General features: G+C 37.6%; 2 protein-coding genes and 1 pseudogene across 2 annotated transcripts; all 3 read left to right on the top strand.

Moving 5' to 3' along the window:
* Positions 1-146: 146 nt before the first annotated feature.
* LOC114733990 (omega-amidase, chloroplastic) lies at positions 147-3,817 on the top strand (the record flags this gene model as incomplete). The annotated part of the gene is made up of 8 exons (XM_028921466.1): positions 147-371; positions 834-927; positions 1,623-1,697; positions 2,161-2,239; positions 2,463-2,478; positions 2,894-2,974; positions 3,285-3,367; positions 3,510-3,817. Coding segments are annotated over 8 exons (732 nt in total), but the record flags the coding sequence as incomplete, so codon positions are not given.
* Positions 3,818-4,479: 662 nt separating this feature from the next.
* LOC114733989 (uncharacterized) lies at positions 4,480-5,870 on the top strand. The gene is made up of 4 exons (XM_028921464.1): positions 4,480-4,613; positions 4,780-5,039; positions 5,263-5,448; positions 5,529-5,870. Exons 2-4 carry the CDS (start codon positions 4,782-4,784, stop codon positions 5,868-5,870), a joined length of 786 nt encoding a protein of 261 aa, XP_028777297.1. The 5' UTR covers positions 4,480-4,613; positions 4,780-4,781.
* A 2,295-nt stretch (positions 5,871-8,165) lies between these two features.
* LOC114734020 (pentatricopeptide repeat-containing protein At1g09900-like) lies at positions 8,166-10,178 on the top strand (annotated as a pseudogene).
* Positions 10,179-11,511: the final 1,333 nt, after the last annotated feature.

Genomic DNA, 11,511 nt, shown 5'->3' with positions numbered 1-11,511 from the left:
TTACTTAGCATACTTTTCATTTTATTAGTTGTCTGTTGAAATTTATGCCTGTTGAGCTTGATAAAATGTGCGTTCTCTGTCATTCGCTTCTTCTGTATTAACTATATGAAATATGCATTCTACTAAGTGTTATTATAACTTGTCAGGAAATATGGAATAGTCCCTATTCAAATGATAGCTTCCCCCTCTACGCCGAGGATATTGATGCTGGTGGCGATGCATCTCCTTCAACTGCCATGCTCTCTGAAGTCTCTCGTCTCTTGAAGATCACGATAGTTGGAGGATCCATACCAGAACGTTATGAAGGCCGATTATACAACACTTGTTGCGTCTTTGGCACCGATGGAAAGCTAAAAGCAAAACATCGCAAGGTTTGATTTTTAACTTTATGTGGATGCCTTGCCTCTCATCTACATTTTATGTTCAATTATCAAGAAATTCATTCTTTATAAATTATTTTTGAGTTCTGACTGGACCTGATCATAGAAAGTTTTAGGTGTGCTATTTAATTTTTCTTAGGAAGCTAGTTCTAATTTTTATTAAGATGAAATTTACCACTGTAGTATTGGCGACCACATGGCACTTTTACAAATTCTTCCACTAAAGTTATATATTTTGTCAGCCAGTGATCTAGAAGTATCTTTATACTTCATTTTGTTTCCATCTCAATTGCTACCTGTGGAATTTTAGGAGGGCCAATGATAGTTCAAAGTGCACAGATCTTTCTAGGGACTAGATTTCATCATCGACTTGAAATTTTATGGTGTTTGACATATTAATCAAATGAAGAATTGCTTTCTTGTGTAATTTCTAATTTGCTAGTCCCACTACAGATACACCTTTTTGATATTGACATACCTGGGAAGATTACCTTTATGGAATCAAAAACTCTCACGGCTGGGGAGACTCCAACCATCGTGGATACAGGTCTAACATGTTCTTTCATTTCACATTTGAGCACAATAACACTTTTCTTGTTTATGCTAATAGTTTTGCCATTATTAGATGAGAAAGGAACATTCATAGGACAGAACTGATGCTAATATGGCTGGACAGTTGGAGACGGATGGGAAAATGGACATAAAAGTCACACTCATTATTTTGGTTTTAGTATATTTCTTACACTTTCCATAGACCATGTAGTATTATGTCTAATTGGTTACTTGACGCCCCTAAGGGCTGATCTTGTTTAAAACGAGGCTTCACTATGAATTTGGTGATTACACTTCAAGATATCCTTGTTTTTATGCAGTTCTGCCTTCTTTCTTTCTTTCTTTGTTTTTTTATTGATTGATGAGGGAAGAGAAGTGATGTTTATGCATATATAGCCTAATTTGTCATGCTTCTTTTGAAAAAAAATAAAATGACTACATTGAAATACATTTTCTTATATCCTTGCTATCAGAGAACCTGACAGTAAAGATATTAAAAATTGCACTTGGGTTTCTTAAAAATAAAATTAGAAAAAAGAAACTAGCTCTAAAGGCTTCCCATTCAATCATATTTTGTACTTAAAACAGAGCACATCCTTACCTGATTGCCTTATGCAATGAGAGCTGTTCCCAAAATTAAATTTTCACGTGAAGTTTTTCATGATTTTAATGGAGAGTTGATTCATGCAGAAGTTGGGCGCATTGGTATTGGCATTTGTTATGACATTCGATTTCAGGAATTGGCAATGATATATGCGGCAAGAGGTTGGTTTGCATTTTTTCCCCTTTCTAGTTTAGTTCATTTAGCTGGAAGTAATTAATCCTGTCCTACTGGTCAACTTGAAATTTACCAGTTCTTACATTATTTCATTAGTTCGAATGTTGCCATAGTACTGATGAGGTTTAGGACTGCATGGGTCAATCCTAAGGTTTTGTTGGATGGATTTATGGTAGAAATTAGGTTAGGTTGAAGGTTTGTGATGGTAAGGGTGACTCAGAATCCAGGGGATGGTTTCTGTGGATAACTTATTGTTTAATTTGGGGTTGTGAACCGTTTTGCCAAATTGGGATTTTCGTTTGTGGGGTTTTGAGGAAAATCAAACAAAGGGCAAGTTATGATAAATTGCTGCAGTTAAATTGATTTGTTTCAGAATTTGAATCACTTTGATCACATTACTTTTCTTGTTTGCAAGTTTTCGGATAAATACAGATTTGCTTTTGACCTCAGGTGCTCACTTGCTCTGCTATCCTGGTGCATTCAACATGACTACTGGACCCCTGCATTGGGAGTTATTGCAGAGAGCAAGGTAGTAATAATTTCTGCTTGCTGTCCACATTACGACCTGAAACGCATGACGTGTGACTGTGTTCTTAAGTTGTGTTTCTCTTACCTGTCACTTCATTGTGTTCCCCACCACTTACCCTATTCTGCTGTTTCTTTATCACTTTATTGTTGTGTCAAAATTATCATTAAGCAATAACTGTCGGATTTATCCTGTGCTGATTTGTATTTTTCTTTTTTATTTGCAGGGCTACAGATAACCAGGTAATGACCCCTTATTTTTTGTTTGTTTTCTGTGGAAATTTTTTAATGCACTTCTAGCGGTATTTTAAGCTCTGCGTGTGATTTAGAGATATCTCTTTTCTTGGGCTAGTTTTGGATGGAAAGATATGAATAGCATGCCTGGACTAAGGAATTTGGTGTTGTAGGCTGTCAAAAGTTGTCATATTTTTTTCCATATATTAGTGGGGATACTGATGCAATTTATTTTGTCATTGGAATTGGCCTTGGGCTGTAGTCTGGGTTTAATCTACGTTCTAACCTCTCTGTATTTGTGGAATGTTGCTTAAGGTCTGAGACATTGTGAATGATCACCTTTTGGAAACTCTCTCTCTCTCTCTCTTCTTTTTTTTTGTTTTGTTTTTTGACCTTTTGGAAATTCTCTATTGAGTATTCACAGTTATATGTGGCCACTTGTTCACCTGCTCGGGATACTGGTTCTGGTTATGTGGCTTGGGGCCACTCCACTCTTGTTGGGCCGGTAAGTACTAACTGTATCTAACTTTCCTAGACTTCATAACATTCAAATTCAGCTATATTCTGCCCCGCCATAAAATGTTTGAATTGAATTCCTTGATCCCGTGCAGGCATGGGGAGAATGCTAGTTCTTCAATAAAAATGAAATACTTGAACTTTATTTTAACTACTTAACGTCAAATTAAATTTTATTGTAGAATTTGATAGAAAATACCTAAAATTTGGAGCGACAATTTTTCTATTGATTATTATGGGTATAGCTAATGAGCTGATCTCTGAATTAGTACTTACTAAAATATATCCATATGTGTCAGTTTGGAGAAGTTTTGGCAACTACAGAACATGAAGAGGCAATCATCATAGCAGAAATCGACTATTCATTGTTAGAGCAGAGGAGGTGGTTCATCTAGCCTCAGATGTTTATATATATATATATATATATATATATATATAATATTTTTTTTAATCCACATTGATATCTCTGCTTACCGTAAAGTCGCTTGTCATTCTTTGTCTAATTTTATGATTTGATTAATCAGGGCAAGTCTCCCACTGACAAAAAAACGGCGTGGCGACCTTTACCAACTGGTTGATTTTCAGAGGCTGAATTCCCAATGATAGGAGCTTGGCATGATGGACTACAGCTATGCTGACTTCAATATTTCGAGACAACATTCATTGCTTGGTCTTCGTGGCATGAATTTGTCATCTTTTGACTGTTAACATGTTGTACTATTTGCATGGAGTTGAAACCATGAATAAAGGGAAGAACGAGTAAATCAAGAATGGGAATTCTCCACGGAGATTGTCTTTTATATGAGCAGCTCATTTAATTCTCAATAAGTTATACAAGATTGCACAATCATTTTTTGTTACTTTCTAGTGATTCCAACCGAAGTTCTTAAAAAGAAAACACCTTAACCATTCATAACATGCTTTAATATTGTGGGGAGAAACATTAATTTACCGCATTGGTGATAGCGATGAAGGCATAGCCAGTGACGTTAAGCATTGGCCAAGGGACAAGCCACAAAGAGGATGTGGATCCTGCAAGCCATCTTGGCGATAGCCTATGGCATTTATGTAAAGCCAGATAGACGTTGATCACTAGGATATAGACGTTAATCGCTAGGATCTGGGATTAAAGATACAACGCATTTTGCCCCATCGAAATGCTTTCTTGTCCATAGTTATAGCGTGTCTTGAAGAAATCTCTGTTTTTCTTGAATTGAAGCTGATCCAGCTTCAAGGTCTACTCCTGCATTATCTTCAAGAACATGGAACTTGATCAGAAGCTCGTTTGTGTGAAGCAAGTGAAGCAAGAGGGAGCCGATGAGTGGGAGGAGAGCATGCCGTTGCCCGGAGACATCATTGAGGGATTTGCAGAGGACGATAGTGATGATTCTTTCGTACCAGTGAAGGCCAAGTCCGAGTTAAGCTCCCATCTCGGCAAGATCAACCCTCAGAATGAGTGCATATGGTTGAAAGTTAGAAGGGTTATAGCACTCTGAAATTGAAGGCACGTATCGTGCAACGGAAAAGCTCAATAATTCAAAAGAAGTACACTATCCAAGCCGTCACAGATCCCAGGCATATTGCAGAGTTAGATGACTTGACATTGCACCAATGCATTGAACTGCAGGGTACGCGGTCATCCATATCTTGAGAAAGTTTTCCTCAACTGTGTAAAATCACATGAAAAAATATGAAAGCGAGATCAAAATGTTGAAGATGTCATGAGACTTTCGTTATAATTATGAAGTGATGAAAAGCATCTGAGATGAGAATCTTGTGATTTTGAATGTGCAGAAATGAGCAGAAAAGTTATGAATGTGGAGAACAGGGGATTCCGCAAAAGTGGGATAAAGTATGACTGGAAGATGAAAGCAGGGATGCATCTTCCTGACAGAGGGTGTTCAGTGGTGAGCTCCATACTGTTCACGCCCTTGGAGGGGGAACACTGCGTCCATACCACCACTGGTAGGTGTATGGCGTGGTTCTGTGCAGCAGTTTCCTCAGGAGTCCCTCTTGTTTTTGTTAATATCCAGACAGAACAGATTGCCCAGTCGGTAATATATTTCTTCATCATAATCATTGAATTAGAATACAAAACACCCTTATCGTCGGTAATATATTTCTTCATCACAATCATTGAATTAGAATACAAAACACCCTTATCGTAAGAAGCCATAGAAAAATCCACAATTTTATGACTACGTATTATAAATGCGTGAACGAGAGAGACATATTTAACTAACCAAACCAGCCACGTTCAATTTTGCTTGTAAAAAGGAGAGGAGCAACGTTCCTGGAAGGGAAACAAGAAGTAGGAGCAAACAACAAGACAACACAGCCAATACCCAGATTATGCAGGGTATAAGATTTTGGTATCTACCAGGAGTAGCAGAAATATCAATAGAATTGATCCCTCGACCCAAGGAAGAGCGTTTTGGGATGGAAATCAAACGGACAGAAGAGGTATTTTTAACCAAACAAAAAATTGTCGCATAGAATTTGAGAAATGGGTTGAATTGTTCCGAATTCATTATTATATGCAGGGGTTTGTGTGCGTGTACTCTGTGATAGAAGGTTCAGTAGCAGAGAGAGCAGGGGTAAGAGAACTGTTTGAAGAAGCCACAGGGAAAGGGTTCCTTCTGGTGATCTCTCGGTTGCACGGCAAGAGCGTGATGCCTTCCTCCGTTTGCTCTGCGGGTCTTATCCACTGTTGTGATCACTCCGACATAAAGGACACTCTCAGTTCGGCCATAGACGGAAATGATACCCTTGAGATGCATATAATGGCATGGCCTAATCAAACTCGGCTCAGTCCTCTTCAACCTCTGGCCTCCCAGGCTCCGTTGCCTCCCCCAGGCTTTTCCCCGCCCCTGCACTATGATTGAAAATTTATACAATAAATAGGTGTGGTTACATGTTGAGCAGAGTTGTATTTACTATTTAGTCCTTTGCGTGACAATCCCACAATCATTTTAAAAAATTGATTATTAAATTAATTAATAATTTGGGAAAATGACCACAAAATACCATGTGAATTTCAAAAGACAAATAAGGCACATGAATAAGCAAAATGACAAATAGGGCATTGGTACTAATTTGGAATTTAGTTTTTTGGTATAAAGACTGAAATGTCTTTATTATCTCTGAACACTGAGCAGCGTATTCATGCGATAGAGAAAGGGAGAAACTGATTTCCTTCGACGAAACTAAATCCAAGTTCCTGCCGTCACCAAAAAGGGTTCTTCGAAATCACATTGCCGCCGTCGCAGGAGTAGATTGCCGTCGCTAAATTTGATTACCATCTTTGAAATACATTGCCCTGTTTGAAATAACTCATACTTCTTGAGATTGTTGTCGTCGAAGAGGTCGCTGAAGTAACACCAACTGTGATAAGCAAGTAGGAAACTTAAATATTATTCTTCATAGAGTATTTTCGATGGGTCCCCACAGCTTAAAATGTTATTGTCTAACATTCCTCTTTTTGGTTCTGTCTCTGTTCTTCGCATAAAATCGTTTTCAGATAATGTGAAGCTATCTAGTTTTCTAGTATTATTAAACCATTTGTCCTGAATTTTACAAAACACATATTGTGATTTACAACTTTCATAGTGAAAGTGACCACTTTGTTAATTGGTTTTGCAACCTGTTTTCAGGAGATAAACAACTTGTTTGTAAAAACTAATAAAATTCCACGCTAAATTCGACAAAACACATAGTGGGATTTACAACTTTCGTAGTGAAAATAATCACTTCTTTAATGGGTTTTGCCATATGTTTTCAAGGGATGGGCAACTTGTTTCTAAAAACCAATAAAATTCCATGTTGAATTTTACAAAATATATAGTGGATTTACAACTTTCATAGTGAAAATGACCACTTCTAATGGGTTTTGCAACCTCTTTTCAGGGGATGAGCAACTTGTTTCTAAAAATCAATAAAATTTCACGCTGAATTTTACAAAACATACAAGTGAGATTTACAACTTTTATAGTGAAAATGACCACTTCTTAAATGGCTTTTGCAAACTGTTTTCAAAGGATGGGCAACTTGTTTCTAAAAACCAATAAAATTTCACGTTGAATTTTACAAAACATATACTGGGATTTATAAATTTTTGTAGTAAAAGTGACCTTTTGTTAATAGGTTTTGCAACATATTTTTAGGGATGAGTAACTTACTTTTCACCACCAATAAAATTTCACACTGAATTTTACAAAACACATAATGGGATTTACAACTTTTATAGTGAAAGTGACCACTTCTTCAATGGGTTTTGTAAACCTGTTTTCACTAGAAGGACAACTTATAAGCATAAATAAATCATTCAGTGAACGTGCACCTGAAATATATCACAATAAACATTGAACTATTAATTTTCATAATTAACTACATGTATAATAAAATCTACCATTCACGTAATGAGATTTACCAAAAACTAGTAGGCATATGACAGCAGTTACATTACGTAATTGCTTGCCACTATTTTCTGATTTCTGCTTCATCATTCACCAAATACTGAATATAAACCCTCAAATGCAATAATCCTGTTCCTATTTCACCATGAAGCAGCCACAAAAATGAATAATCCAAATCCCGCCATCAACTCCTACTCACTCACGTAATCCTACAGGTTCACTCCTTCTCTTACTACAAATCCTCTTTCCCACAACAAAAACCCACCAAATCAATAATGTTACAGAATAGTAATGCGGAGGAGTAAGATAATAGCATTTCCAATATTCTTCTTTCTTTCTTCTTGTGTTTCATCAACGTCTTCCTCTGTTTGCTTTCTTCTCACTTTCAGCTCTTTTTACCTCACTCATTAGGGCAATTCGGTCATTAGACAAAAATCTAAATTCCAAATTGGTACCCAATGCCCTATTTGTCATTTTGCTTATTCAGGTGCCTTATTTATCTTTTGAAATTTACATAGTATTTTACTGTCATTTTTCCTAATAATTTTGTATTTAGGTTAAAATGAACTGCGGGGTCGCAACTTGCAGGCTTAGATTTCACCTCACGGACTTACATGAGATATAACTCGGTCTATGCCATCTCGTCCTTCGACTCCCGGCAATCCTACTGTGCTTCAATCTTCAATTGAAAGAATGGTTTTCCGTTTTACTCCGATGATTATGATTTATTATTACATCGGTGATCTGAAAAATTAGGGCATTTGTGCTATGAAGATGTGAAATTTCATGTGCTTCTGATAAATGTAGGCGCAACAGAGTATTGACCACTTGTGCTTGTGAGGGAATGGCTGCAGCCAGGCCTTGGCGTGCTCCTCCAAACCCCTCCCTTGTCACCTCCATAACTTCACTGCTTCAAACCCTAAATCCCCAGAACGCTAACATCAGTTCCCAACCCCTTAATCAGTTCGCTTCTTATCTCAATCCAGACTTAGTTATCCAAGTAATTAAGAAAGAAAAACCCCTTCCACGCCCTCTTCTTCTTCAATTGGGCTTCCAACCCTCAACCTAACCCTAAAAACTACTTCCATACTCGCTCCTGTTACATCGCCATCACTGACGTCTTGCTTTCTCACTCCCTTTTCTCCACCGCCTTCTCCCTCCTTCACCACTCTCGCAAAGTCTCTGACTTTATCATCGCCAGATTCATCAAAGCTCTCGGTGATAGTGGCGATATTAGGGGTGCCATTCATTGGTTCCACTATGTTAAATCGTATGAAAGAGGCCGTTTGTTTGTACTCCTATAATTCGGTTTTAGGTGTGTTGGTGAGAGCGAATCGAGTCAATTTGGCCAAGGCTTTCTACGATCAGCTTGTGAAGGAAGGTGTGGTGGTTCCCGATGTTTATACTTACACCACGATGATTAGGGGCTTCTGTAAAACGGGTATGGTGGAGCACGCCAGGAAGGTGTTCGATGAAATGAAATGTGACCCGAACTTGTTCACTTACAACGTAATGATCAATGCATTTTGTAAGAAAGGTGATATGGATAGTGCCAAGAGGATTATTAATGAAATGATTGAAAGTAAGAAATGTGCACCAGATGTGGTAACTTACACGACTTTGATTGATGGTTACTCTAAAAAAGGTGAATTGCAGGAGGGCAATGAATTGTATGATGGAGATGGCGAAGCACGGTTGTGAGCCTAATGTCTTGACCTACAATGCGCTTATAGAAGGTCTCTGTTTGAGCGGGAAGGTAGATGAAGGGAAGAGGATGATGAGTAGGATGCGGTTAAATGGTCTAAAAGACAATGTTGTCACTCATACGAGCATAATAAAGGGATTTTGCATTGTAGGCAAGTCTGATGAAGCTATCAAGCACATGAAGGAAATGGTTAGTCTTAGGATGAATCCAGATGTGAAGTCATATGGCATTATTGTTAACGAGTGTTGCAAAATCAGAAAACCAGATGCAGCAATTTCATTCTAAGAGAAATGAGGGCCAGAGGCATTAAGCCTAGCGTGTCAAGTTTCAATGCAGTGTTTAGAGTTTTTGTGGACATAGGGAAGCTACAAGAAGCCATTCTTCTTTTAAAGCAGATGCCAGAATTTGGCTGCTCGCCTAATTTCTTATCATATAGCGCAGTGATATGTGGCCTTTGTAAAATGAAGAGTAGGATGCAAGAAGTTGAAAAGTTGGTTAGGGAGATGCTTCAGAATGGACATCACCTGGATGCTACCATGTACAACTGCTTGCTTAGAGCATACTGTGAGGACGGCAATGAGCAAATGGCAATTCAGACGGTTTATGAAATGATTAGTAATAACTTTGTAGTTAGTTTAGATGCATTCTCTAATTTTGTCAAGGTGTTGTGCGGGAAGCGATATAACAGAGAGGTTGAGATAATATATGAAGAGATGCTTAGGAGACGCCTAGTACCTGAACCTGACGCGGATTCATACAAAGGGATTTTACTTTCAACTGAGGATTCTTACTTAAATTCAACATAGTAACAGTGGAGAATCTGCTTGCCCAGTTCTCACCGTTGTTTAAGTCATCAAGTGTGCAAAAGAGGGAAATGATGTTAAAGGCATTAAAAGCAGGACCAAGGGTTCCCAGTCCCAGTTGTGCTTTGGACATTGGAGCAGATCTCTGAACGTTTGACCAGGATATGTATTTGTTATCATCGCGATTGGCATAAACATTCAGTTGAGTGTAGATGACTGATAATAGAATTATTATTATTGCCTGAACGACGTAGCATTGAGTTTATGATACATTATGGGGTTTATCAGTTACAGATATTCCATTTCATTCTTTAAAGAAATAAATTACACTGGTTACAAATTTATGCAAAATACTTTTTGTTAAATTTCTCATGTTAATGAATAAAATATGACAGCACGAGATTGAGTGGCTGCTGGTCTGGATTTCTAGATTGCCATGCTTTATTTTTCGAAGGTTAACCTACGTGGCTTCCCCATTGTAAGTTAATGAGATTAAAATTTAATTTATAGTTGTAAGCCCAGTTAATCATTCAAGCGTTCATATTCTCAGGTAACGCCTTTAAATGTTTATTTATTAACATCATCTTGTAGTTTCTATTAAATACCGTTGAATTCTTTAATTTGTTGGCTAAAATTAGTCTATAATAATTCATGTTGTTAAGCAAGCATGAGAGAAGCTTACATCGGCCCCCACATGTTGAAATTTCTAATAGTCCAATTTCAAAAGGTTAGTTAAGATCCATGCGCATATCAGCTATGTATGTGGCACATGAATTAGCATTCTCATATAAAAGCCCGTCCGCACGATCACTGGCCTTCAAATATTATCAAATGATTCTGATCCAAATCCGCTTAATCCTGCCCTCTCTCTCTCTCTGTGTTTCCAGTGACAGATCAAATACTTTTCCCGCTCTCTCCCTCCGTCTACAGACTAGGATTTCAGCTCTAAATGGAAGGAACCTCTTCTGCGTCCAGTTCTGGTGATAAGCTGGAAGAAGGTTTCATGGATTTCATGGCTCGCAGAAATTATCTGATTATGGCCCTCACCGAGGGGTATCCCCTGCTTTAATTTCTTTCCCTTTCTCTTCTTTTCTCTGCTACTTCTTCCATTCTTTTCAATTTCATTTCATTTCCTTCCATGTTTCAATTGTTAATATGCTTCTGCAGATTATGATAAGTTCCATCGCCAGTGTGATCCCGGTGAGTTTTTATTCTCTTTTAAATTTAATCCCTCTTTCTGTTACTTCAGCTTCATTTCTTTTTCTGTTCTTCAAAAGGAAAAGGGTAAAACTTAGTCAAAAGAAAAAAGAACAAGAAAAGAGAAAACACGAGCATTCAAGTCTGGCTTGTTTTGGCGATGAATCTTTGACCACAGGAAAGTTAATTCCACCTAGCATTTGGTGAGGCGTTATGTGCGTCCATGCAAAGATATAATAATAATCATTATTTTTCTATTTCTAGTCCCTAAACGAAAACAAATTCATCAAGTTCTTGCCGTGCATTAATAAAAATGGCTTAACCCGCTTTCTCGTGTTCCTCTTTTCTGAACCAGTCTCTGGCACTCTAAACTTATTAAATTTAGACCGTCTATATCTAATTTAAA

Source organism: Neltuma alba, unplaced genomic scaffold, assembly GCF_004799145.2.
Source record: "Neltuma alba isolate B1F8T4 unplaced genomic scaffold, ASM479914v2 tig00013062_pilon, whole genome shotgun sequence".
NCBI lineage: Eukaryota > Viridiplantae > Streptophyta > Magnoliopsida > Fabales > Fabaceae > Neltuma > Neltuma alba.
This window is presented reverse-complemented; position numbering and strand designations above follow the sequence as displayed.

What these genes read in the sequence shown, in the direction of transcription:
- LOC114733989 (XM_028921464.1), top strand. Translation starts at nt 4,782, where the DNA reads ATGAGCAGAAAAGTTATGAATGTGGAGAACAGGGGATTCCGCAAAAGT. An exon ending in CAGAACAGATTGCCCAGTCG is followed by an intron (nt 5,040 to 5,262) that starts GTAATATATTTC and finishes GCTTGTAAAAAG; the next exon opens with GAGAGGAGCAACGTTCCTGG. An exon ending in AAATCAAACGGACAGAAGAG is followed by an intron (nt 5,449 to 5,528) that starts GTATTTTTAACC and finishes TATTATATGCAG; the next exon opens with GGGTTTGTGTGCGTGTACTC.